Here is a 16032-nt window from a genome sequence, read left to right on the forward strand (position 1 = left end):
ATTAATGAGTCATCAGATGAAGTTTTCTTATTTTAGAAAAATTTTTCTTTTTGAAACTTAAAACTTTGAAAAAATTTTAAACCACTTTTGAGTATATATTTGACTTAAACATGTTTTATTGCTGCCTCCGGTGTTATTTTACTATATTCTAAAGTTATGTACAAAATTCCACATTCTATTTACAAACAATCTCAAGCCAAAACTGATTGAATCCATGGAGCAAAATGGGCCACACTGGCAAAGACATCAGGGTAACGGGAACCACAAGCTCCCACAACAAAGTTGTTGACACCCACCAATCTGTTGTTGAAGGTTGCACCATTACCAGCATCACCATAACAGCTGCCCTTCTTCAAGGGATGGGCCAGACATATAATGGAATCATCGGCATCGCTATAGGCATTGATGCAGGACTCTGCACTGTCAACATTAAAACTCAAAGCGTTAAGTTTAAAGGCAGATTCAGAGTCCAATTGTTCACCCCATCCAGCCACTGTAACAGAGGCGCCTACAGCAGGTAGTTCTTCTGAGTTAGTGGCCAAGTTAATGCTCCTGATGCGATCAGTCCAAACTAAAGTATTCTCCAAAGTCAGAACGGCAATGTCGTTTTTGACGCCTGAATAATCGGGATGCAGATTAATTGAAGCAATGTAAACCAAAGAACCACCAGAGAATTGATTTATGCTGCCCACGCGGACAGACAAGCGATCAGTGGCGACGCTATGGCGAAAAAACAAAAATTGTCAACATAACTGAAGCTTTTTTACCACCTGATTTCTACTTACGTTTGCCCCTTCTCCTGCAAGCAATGGGCTGCAGTCAATATCGACTTGCTGCCAATAATGGAACCACCACACACATGACTTCCATCCAGACGCACAGATGCCACAAAGGGGAAGTCGTCTTTGCTGGCCTCCTCACCACCCCAAATACGACCCGAGGGCTGAGCCACTGCACAGCTGACCACTGCCCACAGACCGAGCACCAATAATCTTACAAAACGTGCAGATGCCATCACTTTCATGTGTCTACTAAAAATGCCATCGTTTAATGGCTAATAACGTTTGAGACCCTGCGCATTTGCCTGCTAATTTATTGTCGATTTGAAAAATATATGGAAGCACCATAACAATACCAACTACAAGATAAGATTTGGCCAATATTTCAGAGGTATGATTTTAAGATTAACAAAAACGTCAACTGATAGCAATTTGAGGAGCAATGCTTTCCTGTGACATTTTCTTAAGTTCTATTATTGGCATATTGGGTTGTGGTCTTATCTAATCTATAGAAACATGCGTAGGGAAGTGAAAAAAAAATGTAGGTAGAAACGCGTTTTTATACCTTCCACCATAGGATGGAGGGTATACTAATTTCGTCATTCCGTTTGCAACACCTCGAAATATGCATCTAAGACCCCATAAAGTATACAATATATATTCTTGATTGTCATGATATTTTAAGTCGATCTAGACACGCCCGTCCATCTGTCTGTCCGTCCGTCCGTCCGTCTGTCGAAAGCACGCTAACTTTTGAAGGCCTACAGCTAGACGCTTGAAATTTTCATAAACATATCTTATTAGTGTAGGTCGGTTGGGGTTGTAAATGGGCCAAATCGGTCCATGTTTTGATATAGCTGCCATATAAACCGATCTTGGATCTTGACTTCTTGAGCATCTAGAGGGCGCAATTCCTATCCGATTTGGCCGAAAATTTGCACGTGATATTTTGGTATCACTTCCAACAATTTCGCTAAGTATGGTTAAAATAGGCCCATAACCAGATATAGCTGCCATATAAACCGATCTTGGATGTTATCTTCTTGAGCCACCAGGGGGCACAATTCTTTTCCGATTTTGTTGAAATTTTGAAACTTGACTTCTTGAGCATCTAGAAGGCAAAATTCTTATCCGATTTGGCTGAAATTGAGCATGAAGTTGTTTGATATGACTTCTAATAACTGTGCAAAGCATGGTCTAAATCGGTCCATAACCTGATTGTAAATGGGCCAAATCGGTCCATGTTTTGATATAGCTGCCATATAAACCGATTTTGGATCTTAACTTCTTGAGCCACTAGAGGGCGCAGTTCTTATTCGATTTTGCTGAAATTTTGTACAACGGCTTTTCCCATGATCTTCGACATACATGTTCAATATGGTCTTAATCGATCTATAGCCTGATACAGCTCCCATATAAACTGACCTCCCGATTATGCCCCTACAAGGCGTATTTCTTATCCGAATGGACTGAAATATTACCCAATGACTTCTATTATGGTCTTCAACATTCAATTCACAAAATAAACTTTCAAGGACATACATCACCATATCCTTTGTACCGTTTCCAATTATTGATTTCAGACGCTCTAAATTCTAGGATGCAGCTACCATTTGAATCTCCCTTTTTTAATTCCTAAACACTTAGAGGGCAAAGTTTTTCTCTAATTGGGTTAAAATTTTGCATCTGTTCTTACATTTAGGTTAGACAAATTACCTGATGCATACTTTGTATCACTCATTGTTCTTCAGTCGGATTACTGTTATTCTCACCATATCTCCAAATAGGCAGTATGTACTTTATACCGTTTTCATTGATTGCTTTGAAGGTTGTACTTTTTTTATAGAAAAAGCCCTTCAGTAAACTTTTACATACATAGAAAAAAAAAGTAAGGCGAAAATTGAAGAATTTTCTTCATTTGTAGGATACAAGCAATGAAAATGAGCCAAGAACCAAAACTTTAAAATAAAACCCCTATTTTTAAATTTAGTTTCTTATTTACTTACGAACACGACCATCCGACCTTATTGCACTAAACAAATGACTGTTCAGTTATTATTTTTTGAAAAATTCTGTTTTTAAACGTTGCCTAAAAAAATTAATTTTTAAAGATCCTACTATTTCTACTTTGCGTCTTTAACTAAGTTACAAGGTAATTTTGTTCCAAGGTCAATTTCCTAAATTTCAACGATATTTTGAGCTTCATTTTAGATATCTGTCTTTAATAATAAGACACAAAGTTAATGATCTGTTAACCTACCATATAACATAAAAAAATCCGTAATATCAAATAAAATATCTTTAACCGAAGGAAATGTTTCCTTAAAAAGTTGGAAAGTTTATAATCTTTAAATTAGGTTAGGTTGAAAGAGGGTGCAGATATTAATCTGCCCATGCCACTAAAGACATACACCTAAGCCAGCAATCGGCTCGTTGTGCGCTCTAAAAACTAAAAGTATCGAAAAGGGAAATCTAAGTTAAAAATTGCGTGCTACTTACAAAATCCGTCATTGTTTTCCATTTCACACCCCTTAGTTGGTTCATGCCTGTTATTGTTTCTCCACCTAAGTTCCGGTATCTGTTAGACGCGAAAACGGATCAATGACAAGGCAAATGCTCCAACGTCTGATCATCTTCCCCGCATGCCCTACACATGCTGTCACTTGCCGCACCGATTTTACATAAGTGAACTCGAAGTCCTATGTGTCCCGTTATGATACCAATAGCTATACTGATCTCCTTCATACTTCTTTTCAGTTTCGCCGTCCTACCGACCGTTTTGCTGTGCCACAGGGTTGCATGCGCATTCGTCGCCCACTCCCTTAACGCGGACTGTGTCGACCTGAAGGTCTTCGGGTTAACCAAGTTTATTGACGTCAGTCCTCTGGCCTTCACCAAATCCGCCCTTTCATTTCCTCCTACTCCGTTATGGACCGGCACCCAAACGATGCGGATTTTGACATCCTCAGAGAAGGAGAGAGAAGACTGTTCGTGACCTTACTTACCTGGTTGTTATTGTCCTTATGGCAATTTTACTATTGGTAAAGATGTTCACACTCGACATCCTCGCGTTAGCATCACACCACTTCACGCAGCGCGATCGCCCGGATCTTCGCCTATAGAACCGTATTATGGTCGGGCAGTCTAAAACAGATATCAGTCCCCGGGTTCTCAATGTAGACCCCCAGGCCCACTCTGTCCTCTACCTTTGATCCATCCTTGTAACATGATCTTCCAGATAGCAATTCTAGGGTTCCGTCAATCCAAGACTGTGCCGCTGGCAGTAGTGCCTCGCTCTCCACCTCAAGGTTCATCTCATGTATCCGATCGGAAACCTCTTCCTCTCCTTCTAGGTTTCCTTACTTCGCCTCGATTATACCGCGATGGTATGAGCTGATTCCATCCTCATTACATTCTCCCATCACCTTAGGTCTCATAGCCGCAGTGGCTGCCTCACACTTTATCTCTATGTATGGGTCGGATATCTAGAATAATCTCCAGTGCCCTAGTAGGAGTGGTCTTCGTCGCTCCGCCTATGCCAAGACAAAATGTTCTCTGAACCTGTTGTATGGTCCTTATGTTGCACTTTTTCTCCATAGCATTCCACCAAACTTCTGAGGCGTAATTAAGAATTGGTCTAATCACGCTCCTGTAGAGCCAGTGGACTATCCTCGGATTCAGGCCCCATTTCGAACATACGGCCCGTCTACATAGCGCCCAACATCTGTGAGCCTTTTCAGTAATCTCCTGAATGTGAAACATTGTCAGACATCGAAACCGTCTCGTTGAGGAGGGCCGTAGGCTCGAGTGAAACCTGAAGCCGAGGATAGTGTATTGGCGCTACAGGAGCGTCATTAGACCACCTCAGTAGTTTGGTGTCTGTGGTGGAGAAAAATTGCAAAGCAAGAATAATACAACAGGTTCGGAGAACACGTTGTCTTGGCATAGGCGTGGCGTGGAGAACCACGCCCACTAGGACACGGGTGACTATTTTAGATATCCGACCCATAGACATACAGATTATGTGTGGCAGCTACTGCGGCTATGAGATTCAAGGGGATGGGAAAATGGATAGAAGGTAGGAGCAGGTCACACAATCGCAGTATAGTCGTAGCGACTATAGGGAACCTGGAAGGAATGAAAGAGGTTTCGGACCGGATACCTGAGACGAAAATTGAAGTCGTTTCTCCCTTTCAGACCAAAATGCGGTGCTGCAAGCGGAGATCCGGGCGATCACCGAATGCGTTAGGTTATGGACAGTAAACTGGCCATCGGGGCTGTAAAAACCAGAACGGTAAGGTCACGAATAGTCTTGGAGTGTAAGAAAGAGATTAACGTCTTCTCTGAGGATGGCAGGACCGCATTGTTTGGTTGCCAAGCCATTGCGGAGTAAGGGAGAAGAGCAGACGATTTGGACGGTAAAGCCAGAGGGCTGCCGTCAATGAACTCGGTTAATACGAAGCCTTTCGGGTCGACGCAATCCGAATTAAGGGCGTGGGCGACGAACGTGTAACACTATGGAACAGCGACACGGTGAGTAGGACGGCGAAAATCCTATAGGGGAATTCAGATCGTGAGAAGACGAGGTTTTTACTGAAATGAAAAAGGAAGGAGATCAGTATGGCATTCATTATCATTACGGGACACATAGGACTATCAGCTCACTAATGAAAAATAGGGGTAGGTGGAGAATATGATAAGACATTGGAACACTTCGACTAACAAACACCAGCACTAAGGTAGGGGCACAATACCTGACATGGTCCGACTTAGGGGCGTGGTAGTAAGTAGCACAGAATTTCTGCCTTCAATTTTCTTTTTCGAGGGCACTTTTAAGTATTTAAAGCGCACAATAAGCCGATTTGTGACTTGGGTGTATGTCCATAGTGGCAAATTTAAATTTTGCCCTTGTACATTCCACTAAGGATAGGGGTAAACTTCTCACATATCAATGAGTGCAGACCGATACAAGTTTAAGGTCAATGATAATGAACCTCCTTTTTATAGCCGTGACCGAACGGCGAACACCAGTGCGCCACCCAGGTGAAACATTTTTACACGACATAAAATTGTAGTATGGTCCAAATCGGTCCATATCATGATATAGCTCCCTTATAAAACGATTTCCCGATTTCACTTCATGAGTTCCTGGAGGTCTCTATTATTATCTGATTTGCCTGAAATTTTCCATGACGGCCTCTGTTATAAGTGTCAACAACTAACACAAGTATGACTCAAATCGGTCTATAACCTGATATAGCTCCCATATAAACCGACCTCCCGATTTAACAACTTGAGACGCATAAGGTTGCAATTAACCGATAGCGCTGACATTTCGCACAATGTTTTCTCCTATGACTCTCAATGACTCTTCCAAGTATTGTTCAAATCGGTACGTAACCTGATATAGCTCCCATATGAACCAATATATTGATTTGAGTTCTCAAGCCTTTTCTTTTTATAGACGAGTCCGAACGGCCTATGCAAGACTTATTTAGGAAGAACTTTTTACATGGCTGCCATACCATTTTTTCATGTGGCATAGTTTTTCACAAATGTCGCCAGAATAAGGAAGGGACAATAGCGCATTTTTCTCTCTCTCCTTCATCTTCTTCCATGATGTCTATCTAGATTTTAAAGCTAATCATAAATACTTGCCATTTATTGCTGGGTAATTAAACAATGCAAATAATCCATATCAGACGTTTCTTTTTATTGATTACCCCAATATTTATGACTCACTTGCACAACCATTAGTTGAAATCCTTAAATTCTAGAACACAAAAATAAAATTACAAATTTATTTTCGACATTAAAACTTCACCCATTCTCGCACTTCTTATGCCATAACTCCGTCGATCCATTCCCTGTAGAATGAGACTTTGCTAGAGACATCGGGGTATTTGGTGCCACAGTTGCCAAACGAAAAACTGGCCACACCAATCAATTTTGTACCGCTGACAACGCCGGCGCCATCATCGCCACGACAAAAACCAGTATTTTCAGGATGGTCCAAGCAGATGACCGAATCGTAGCCATAGCCAGCCTGGAGCTCACACTCGGGACCGCTGAGTACAGACATGGTTACATGTTGCAATTTATAGGGCGAGGAACCACTTTCCTGTAGACCCCAACCGGTGACAGTGACAGGAGTTCCTTCCTCAAAGACATCCTCGGCAAAGGCCAAGCTGACTTTATTGACTTTGTCGTTGAACTGAAGGGGTTCGCTTAGGCCCACAATGGCAATGTCATGCAAGAAACTGCCATAGTTGGGATGAATGACCACCGATTGGCAGGGGACAATTTGACCACCGGCAAACTGGTTGATGCTGCCCACACGCACATTAACACGAGAAGGAGCAATGCTGCGAAAAAAGGAAAGCGCTATCATAAAGGATAAAGAAAGTGAGTTCAAATGTTCACTTACGAGGTAGTAGCCACCTCCGATACACAATGGGCTGCAGTCAGGATATATTTCTCCGATACAATGGTACCTCCACATACATGGGCATCATCTACGCGTATGGAAACACTGTGAGGATATTGCGCGGCTGCAGCATCACTGCCACCCAAAATTCGCGAAGTGGGCCCTGCTTGAACAACAGCTATGGCCAACACAAGGCCAACAAATAAGGCAAGAGAGATTTGACGTGTGCCAGCCATGACGCTTAAATTCGAACTAATTGTGTTTGTAAATTATTTCTGTCACCAGAACACTGCACTGTATTGCCCTAAAGCGAGAACATTGTCGATCTAATCGAAGCCGTAGCCTTTGTCGAACCAATACTCGTAAAGATTAAATGCTGTAGATAAGGTAATATGGTGATAAATGATTGTGGCCAGGTTTATTGTGTGGCAATGGTCAATAGCGGTACTTGGACCCCTCTGGCCGCTAAGAATGTTTTGTTTTTTTGGAAATGGGCTATCAGGATGACAAGAAAACATGTTGTAAAATTCAGGGTTTCCCAAATCTTGTAAAAATCCACAAGTTTTGTTGCAATTTTATTGCGAGTGGTATAAGCTTCTGCTTGATAGCACTAAATTTATAAGCCTATAAAACTGTTCCATTGTTTTTATACCCCACACCACTACTGTGGTACAGGGTATTATAACTTAGTGCATTTGTTTGTAACATGCAGAAGGAAGAGAGATAGAACCATTGATACCGATCGACTCAATCATGTCCGTCTGTCTGTCCGTCTGTCCATTTTAATTTGTGTACAGAGTAAAGGTCGCAATTTTTATCTGATCGTCTTAAAATTTGGTACAGGCATGTTTTTCGGCCTAGAGACGGAGCCTATTGAAATTTGAAAAAAATCGGTTCAAATTTGGATATATCTCCCATATATATGTTCGTTCGATTTGCAGTAATAATGCAATAAAATGGTCATTTGTTAACTGATTCTCTCGAAATTTGGCAGGAAGGATTTTCTTATAACTCTCGACATTACCGGTGCATTTCATAGAAATCGGTTCAGATTTATTTTTATGCATCGCCCGATTTTCACTCCTAGAACCACTGCAAGCACATTTATTGACCAATTTTGTACAACGCTTTCCTCGACGACTTCCACAATGTCTATAAAGTTTGGTTGAAATCGGTTCAGATTTAGATATAGCTCCCATATATATGTTCGTCCGATTTGCAGTAATATTGGAATAAAATGGTCATTTGTAAACAGATTCTCTCAAAATTTGTCAGGAAGAATATTCTCTTGATTCCCGACATAAATGGTGAATTTCAGAAAAAACGGTTCGGATTTAGATATAGCACTCATATATGTATATATATATATATATATATATCGCCCGATTTTCACTCCTAGAACCACTGCAAACGCATTTTTTTAAACAATCTTGCCAAAACTTCGCACAACGCTTTCCCCGACGACTATCACATTATTTGAGAAGTTTGTTCGAAATCGGTTCAGATTGTGATACAGCTCCCGTATATATGTTCGTCCGATTTTGAGAAATATTGCAAAAAAATGCTCATTTGTTAACCGATTCTCTCGAAATTTGGCAGGAAGGACTTTCTTATGATTCTCGAAATTACTGGTGAATTTCATACAAATCGGCTCAGATTTAAATATAGCTGTCATATATGTATATCGCCAGATTTACACTCCAAGAGCCACTGCAAGAGCATTTTTTGATCAATATTGCCAAAATTTTGCAAAACGCTTTTCCCGACGACTACCACATTATCTGAGAAGTTTGCTCGAAATCAGTTCATAATTAGATGTAGCTCCGATATATATGTTCGTCAGATTTTGGGTAATTTGCAATAATGTTGTTATTTGTGAACCGTAGTTATTATAGTTTGAACATATTTGCTCAAAATTTTATACGGATTGTTTAATAACCTATCCGAAAACATTCGCCGAAACACCCATCCGAAAACATCCGCCATCAACATTGGTTCAGAATTCGAATTTTGCTAAAAGTTTACACTTATTAACTCAGTGTGTATTTGAATTTTTTTGTAAAAATCATATCGGGTATTGATTGCGGCTTTTATGGTCTCAAGAAGTCATATTAAGATATAGACTTTTTGGGGCCTGTTTCTATTTATGAATCGTTGTGAGTATTGGAGGGCACAAGTGTACTTCACGTACCAAATTTTAGCCAAATTAGGCAAAAAAAGGCTACTAGGAGCTCAGAAAGTCGAATCCGGAGATCGGTCTATATGGTGGATACATATATGTATGAACCTATCTGAGTGGCAAAATTTTAGCCTAATTGGATGAATTTTGAGGCTTCTAGATTCTCAGGTATTAATATTCGGTCATGTGTTTTTATAGAATTTAGAACAGAAGTATTTGTGCCAAATTTTAGCCAAATCAGGTGAAAATTGTGGATTCTAAAGTCAATATGGGTATGGGTGCTATATCCGATTATATACCCATACGCAATATACTTGGCATGAATGTTGAAAATCAGACAGAAATCGTTATGCCAAATTTCATCGTATGAAATTTGAGCCCTCTATGGGATCATGATGTCAATTGCGGGGATGGTTTTATATGGAAGCTGTATCAGTTTATACAACGATTCGGATCGTACTTCGCACGGATGTTGGAAGTCAGAACAAAAGTCTTTGTGCCAAATTTCAGCCAAATTGAATGAAAATGAAGACCTCTAGGGGCTTAGGAATTCAAAAACGGGGGCCGGTTTATATTGAGTTATTTCCAAATCTTAACCGATATGGCCCATTTGCAGAGTTCCTGGGTCTTGACACTCAACAGAATCAATAAGGCGAAAAATAGAACACAACAAACTGCTACAACAACAACAACCGACCTGGGATAACTATGAGCATCGCACTGGCTGGAACAATGAGCTCCAATCTGTGTGGTGTTCTTCGTTTTCACGAGAAGCTTAGCTGGGAGCTACCGGGCACGTCCACTGGTTGCAGATAGTAGAATGCTCCATAGCGGTATCGAGTATCGAGAGTCTCAGTGAGAGGTCGGGTGGCCCCGGCTCTTGCTTAAATACTGAGTGTCTATGATGCTCAAATCGACAAGGCGAATTATTGACGCTTTTAAACAGCCGATGGCCACCGTGTTTCCACGGCGATGGGTCGTATAGACCGGAACAAGCTTGGTCGCTTATAAGAGCTTGACGAGCATCGCCACCTCCACATGCAAATATAGCTACAACAACAACCGATATTAATAAGAAGTGTTTTCAGGAAAGTTTAAAGCGGCTCGCCTTATGCGTTCGACCACTATCGTGATTTTCACAAACGAATGGACGGACATGACTAGATGGACTTAGAATGTCAGGAATGTATGTAGTTTGTGGGATCACAGATCAATATTTCGAGGTACGACTTGAGTAGTATACTCCCACCCTATGGTTGTGGATATAAAAATGTCAATTGTTTTCCATTTTAAGGAAACATTTCCTTTGTTGTACGATTTTTTTACTTAATTAAAAAATTCATAGCCGCTATAGTGAGTTATGAGAAATTACTCACTGTATACGATCACACAAATCGTTTGCACACTGTTTGTTTTCGTACGAATTTCTTACTACGAAAGCAGACGACAAGAAAAAAGTACTTTATCCGAAGCAAAATGTACCCGAATGCATGCATTGTACAACGTGCACTCACGGAAATCTGAATCAATCTTTCTTTTTGCTGAAAGGCTCATTTTATGCATTCAGTCATCTCGTTAATTGGTGTCTTGTTTATCGGTTTTACTCGGTTCTCCATTGTCTCATACAATGTTGTACAATATTTGAAACAAAGAGTACAGTTCTGGAAATATCCTATGATTATCACAAATTCTTGCATGAATTCGTTAAAAATTATTTGCAATATTGTCGAAAACAAAGCTTTTAGTTTTTTACTAAAGAGGTTTGATTGTCGAACATATCTTTTATAAGCAATAAATTATTACCCTGAGATTCTGGAGGGCATTATTTTTATTCAACTGGGCTAAAATGGTGCACATGTTGTTTTGTTATGACTTACAAAAATCATGCTAAGTTCCATCCATGCAATTTTTGACCCCTTGAACCTCTGGAGCAGAGATGGGCAAAAACACACACACTTTTGCACAATATTATGTTTGTAGGCCATAACATAAATGCTTATTGCTCTAGAGCAGTGTTGGGCACATGTGCTAGAGTGCAAAGTATTTTGAAGCACATGGGCTTATGTTCTTGTGCATGTACACAAATATGTGTAATAGTGTCAGTTAATTTGCCTGCCACTGCTCTAGAGCTTCAAAATATGGCATAAAATATGTATTAGGACTGGTAAAATACCAAAATCAGGAGTTCTATGGAACTAGCCACGTCATTAGTTGGATAAGCCATTCTGATTACCAACCAAAAATGCTATAGACAAGTACTCCAGAAATAGTTCAGAATTCCTTTCGAGCTGTCCGACAAAAAATTAAAAAAAAACTCCTACGACAAGACGTTCAGAACTCTTTCCGAACTGTCGGAGGGAAATCGCTCTGAACATTGAACAGAACTCGAAACAATTGCGGTAAGATCTTGTCGAAAGAGTTCAGAATTTCTACAGAAATGTCTGACATCCGAAATTTGGTTCACTGGGTATGGTCTCACACAGATACCAATATTCACTTGTCCACATTGAAGATAAAAAACTGAATATGCATAGTAAATTTTATTTCATGCTATCTCTTAGGAAATTTATATTTTTAATGTTAGCCCATTAACGACGAATGGGTGCAAAAAGCCCATGATAAGTGCTAGCTTAGAAAATTCTACCTGGGAGAGTTATCCCAATGTAATATAGATTGGCGTAAAGTGGATGAGTGGAACCATTAAAAAAAATTGTTTCCCGTCATATTTCAAGGTTTAGGGGAAATTTTTCTTGTCGAAAGTTGGCAGTGTTTTATAGCCCCCAAAAAATTAAATAAACAACTTACTCAAAGTTGTGCGGAGCGAGATTTCTGGAAATCGTTTAAGAGACTTATTGCATTTGATGGTTTCTATGGTGGATGGTTTGAAATAAATTTATGGCGATTAGCCTCACAGGTGCAATTTTATGTCAAAATTATAAAAAAAAAAACAATAAGGAAAGGCAAAAGTCGGGCGGAGCCAACAATATAATACCCTACCCTACAATTATAAATACGGCAATACCGCAATTACTTTTTGGGCAACCCAATATATATCTATATATATAAATATATATCTATATTATCTAAATCTGAACCGACTTTAAAACAGATCATTTGAAAATTGTTGTTACTACGGCCACATAAGTGCCAATCTGGCGATAAATATGTATGGGTGCTACATCCAAATTTGAACAGATTTTGTTGAAATCTCGAAATCTGTAGCTACTACGGCCATTAAAGAGCAAATAGGGCGATATATATATATGTGAGCTATATCTAAATCTGAACCGATTTTGATGAAATATTACAGATGTATTAAGATCAGTAACAAAACAATCCGTGCCAAATTTTGTGCAGATCGGTTGAAAATTATTGCTACTACGGTCATTTAAGTGCGAATAGGGCGATACATATATATGTGAGCTATATCTAAGTCTGAAACGATTTTACCAAAATCAATAGTGATATGTACAAAAATTTCGTGAAGTTAGAACTTCGACCTGCACTTTGATTACAAGAATACATGGACTCACAGACGGAGGAACGGACATGGCTAAATCGAATCAGAAAGTAATTCTGAGTCGATCGGAATACTTATCAATGGTTCTAGTTCTTCTCCTTCTTAGCGTTGCAAACAAATGCACAAAATTATACCCTGTACCACAGTGGTAGTGTAGGGTATAAAGAGCTGAATGGCCATTAAATATTATAAAAATTTTTTTTTATTGTTGTAAAAATATCCACTATATTTTTTTGTGTTTTCGTTTTTAATTTTTTTTTAAATATTTAAAAACTTTTTCTTAAAAAATTTAAAAGTAAATTATTTGTTCTCTAAACAATGGATATTTGAAATTTCATCAAAATCAGAAAGGGGAATCGAAGGGTTAGGCGTTAATGGGTTAATGGTGTTTCCTTAGCTTTATTTACGACGTTTCACCAACATAATTAACCATATATCAATACATGTCATAGTTAACCATATATCGATCAAAAAAGATCCCCGAAAATGTTAAATTTACGAAGTTCTAACTTCATGTATGGGAGGTATGTGTATATAAAACCCCTTAGTAATGGACGAACTCATTTAGTTTGTCTTTACAATGGCTTTGGGTTTAAAGTTGGTCTCTCTTTTATTGGCTGTGTCCTCCGTGGTACGCGCCCTGCCCAGTGGCAGTCGTGTAGTGGGTGGCGAAGATGCCGCAGTTGGTCAATTCCCTCATCAAGTATCATTGCAGCGTTCCGATGGTTCCCACACCTGTGGAGGATCAATTTTGAATGAACGTTTCATTCTTACTGCTGCCCATTGTGTGGTGGTTGGCGATGGAGTTGAGGCGTAAGTGAATTTATTCTCAATGAAACATGAATCCTTGAATAGTTTCATATTTCCTAAATTCAACAGCTATCCTGCACATTACTTTCAAGTTCGTGTTGGCAGTGTTCAACGCATGGCCGGTGGCAAACTGTTGCAATTAAAACGCATCATTGCTAACAAAGAATATGGCAATTTCTTGAACGATGTCGCCCTTTTGGAGTTGCAACAACCTTTGCAATGGACCGATTACATCAAACCCATTGAAATGGCCGATACTGAAGTTCCCTCGGGTGAGGATGTCATTGTTTCTGGTTGGGGTCGCCTCTACGGTGGTGGTCCCATTCCCCAACGTTTGCAATGGAACACCTTGAAGGCTTTGACCACTGATGAGTGCCAGGCCGCCATCAATTGGGGCTATGACAGTTTAATCTGCTTGGCCCATACCGAGAATAATGGTGTTTGCAATGGCGATTCCGGTGGTCCTGCCACATACCAAGGCAAATTGGTTGGTGTTGCCGGTTTTGTTGTCGGCGGATGTGGTACCAAGAATCCCGATGGTTATGCTAAGGTATTTTATCACAGAGATTGGATTTTTGAAAATATGACTCCCTCTGAATAATTTATTATTTTTGAGTTAATATATTTGTAATTTATACTACAAGTAAAACCCTAATGGATGTTCTTGTTATTGCTGCAATTTAAGGCCGATCTCTCTCGCATTTGGAATTCGACAAGATATCAATGTACAACACAAAACCCCATCTTACTATTCTCCCTGTCGTGAGCTTTATCATAATTTCTACGTTGATTAACCACATGCGACGAATGAACGTGCATGAATTTTTGGGGATAATATATAGGGATGTTGGTTTGTTAGTGTCTTGCAATCACTATAGAAAAGTGCGACATGATAATGTCTTGGCGTCGTTCAAATCGCCTTTCATTCTGTTCGTTTGGAACAGCATCAGCATCTTAATTTTGACATTCTATACCACTACTGTGGTGTATGGCAACCTATTTGCAATTTGCAATTTTTGCCCACGAACATTCCACTTCTCACATATCAATGAGTGCAGTCCGATTTAATTTTTTAAGCTCAATGAAAAGGAGGCCCTTCCTTTTTATAGCCGAGTCCGAACGGCGTGCCGCAGTGCGACACCTCTATGGAGAGAAGTTTTACATGGCATAGTACCTCACAAATGTTGCAATCATTAGGAGGGGAAAACCACCGCTGAAATTTTTTTCTGATGGTCTCGCCAAGATTCGAACCCAGGCGTTCAGCGTCATAGGCGGACATGCTAACCTTTGTTGATGTTTAACTTACTTGGCTCGAAATTTGTACTAAAATCCTCCGATCAAAGATGAAAACTTGAATTTTTTATTTGCCTTTTTTTTTTGTTTACACACAGAAAAAATTTTTGTCCTAATTTTAAAGATTCGATCCAAAGATTATACAAATTTGCCCATGAACATTCCATTAAGGAACTGGGGCAAAATTCTCATTTATCAATGAACGCTGTCTGATTTAATCTCAATGATAAGGGGCCTCCTTTTAGTAGCCGAGTCCGAATGCCGTGCCGCATTGTGACACCTCTTTGGAGAGAAGTTTTATATGGCAAGCGAAGTTGCTAGAAGGTTTACAATAAACAAAGTTAGTTGAGTGCAGTAATGCAACGTTTATGGCAAACGTTTGGTATGTTGAAGCAAAACGTTATATAGTTAAAATAAAAAGAAAACTTTGTAAAAAAAAAATTTTGTCGTAAAAATGTCTGAAACGTTTTATTATCAGGCTTGAAGTTGTACGAAATATGTCACAGATACTTCTTTTTGATATAGGTAGTTGGGGATTGGATCGGTTCAGATTTGGATACAGCTCCCATTTAAAGCGGTCCTTCGACTTACTCTCTTTGAAGCTGCAATTATTAACCGATTAGGCTGAAATCTTGCACATAGTGTTCTGTTACGACTTCCAACAATGGTACAAAGTATGGTCTGAATCGGTTTATAACCTAATATAGCTCCCATATAAACAGATCTCCCGATTTGACATCTTGAGGCCTTAAAAGCCCCAGTTTTTATCATATCTTGCACATAGACTTCTGTTATGGCTTCCAACAATCTTGACAATTATGGTTCAAATCGGTGTATAACCTGCTGTAGCTCTTATATAAACCGATCTCCTGATTTGACATCTCAAGATCCTAGAAGCCTCAATTTTGATCGGATGGTGCTGAAATTTTTTCCAACAATCGTGTCACATATGGTCTAAGTCCTTTTTGTCAACTTTTAGCAGAATCCATTGTGGTGGGTTCCCAAGATTCGGCCCGGCCGAACT

At 39.6% G+C, this 16032-nt stretch overlaps 4 protein-coding genes across 10 annotated transcripts in view; 2 read left to right on the forward strand and 2 right to left on the reverse strand.

Annotated features, from left to right (window-relative positions):
- The window catches only part of LOC106091030 (carboxypeptidase M), a 165840-nt gene that overhangs the window by 108785 nt on the left and 41023 nt on the right, over positions 1–16032 (forward strand). The gene's annotated exons all lie outside the window — the stretch shown is intronic.
- Positions 95–1037, reverse strand: LOC106091033 (trypsin delta). The gene is made up of 2 exons (XM_013257432.2): positions 786–1037; positions 95–720 (listed from the first exon to the last, which is right to left on the reverse strand). Exons 1-2 carry the CDS (start codon positions 1022–1024, stop codon positions 192–194), a joined length of 768 nt encoding a protein of 255 aa, XP_013112886.2. The 5' UTR covers positions 1025–1037; the 3' UTR covers positions 95–191.
- Positions 6469–7467, reverse strand: LOC106091034 (chymotrypsin-1). The gene is made up of 2 exons (XM_013257433.2): positions 7207–7467; positions 6469–7144 (listed from the first exon to the last, which is right to left on the reverse strand). Exons 1-2 carry the CDS (start codon positions 7440–7442, stop codon positions 6619–6621), a joined length of 762 nt encoding a protein of 253 aa, XP_013112887.2. The 5' UTR covers positions 7443–7467; the 3' UTR covers positions 6469–6618.
- Positions 13486–14316, forward strand: LOC106091021 (serine protease SP24D-like). The gene is made up of 2 exons (XM_013257414.2): positions 13486–13718; positions 13785–14316. Exons 1-2 carry the CDS (start codon positions 13486–13488, stop codon positions 14314–14316), a joined length of 765 nt encoding a protein of 254 aa, XP_013112868.2.

This window comes from Stomoxys calcitrans, chromosome 4 (genome assembly GCF_963082655.1).
Source record: "Stomoxys calcitrans chromosome 4, idStoCalc2.1, whole genome shotgun sequence".
Taxonomy (NCBI): Eukaryota; Metazoa; Arthropoda; class Insecta; order Diptera; family Muscidae; genus Stomoxys; species Stomoxys calcitrans.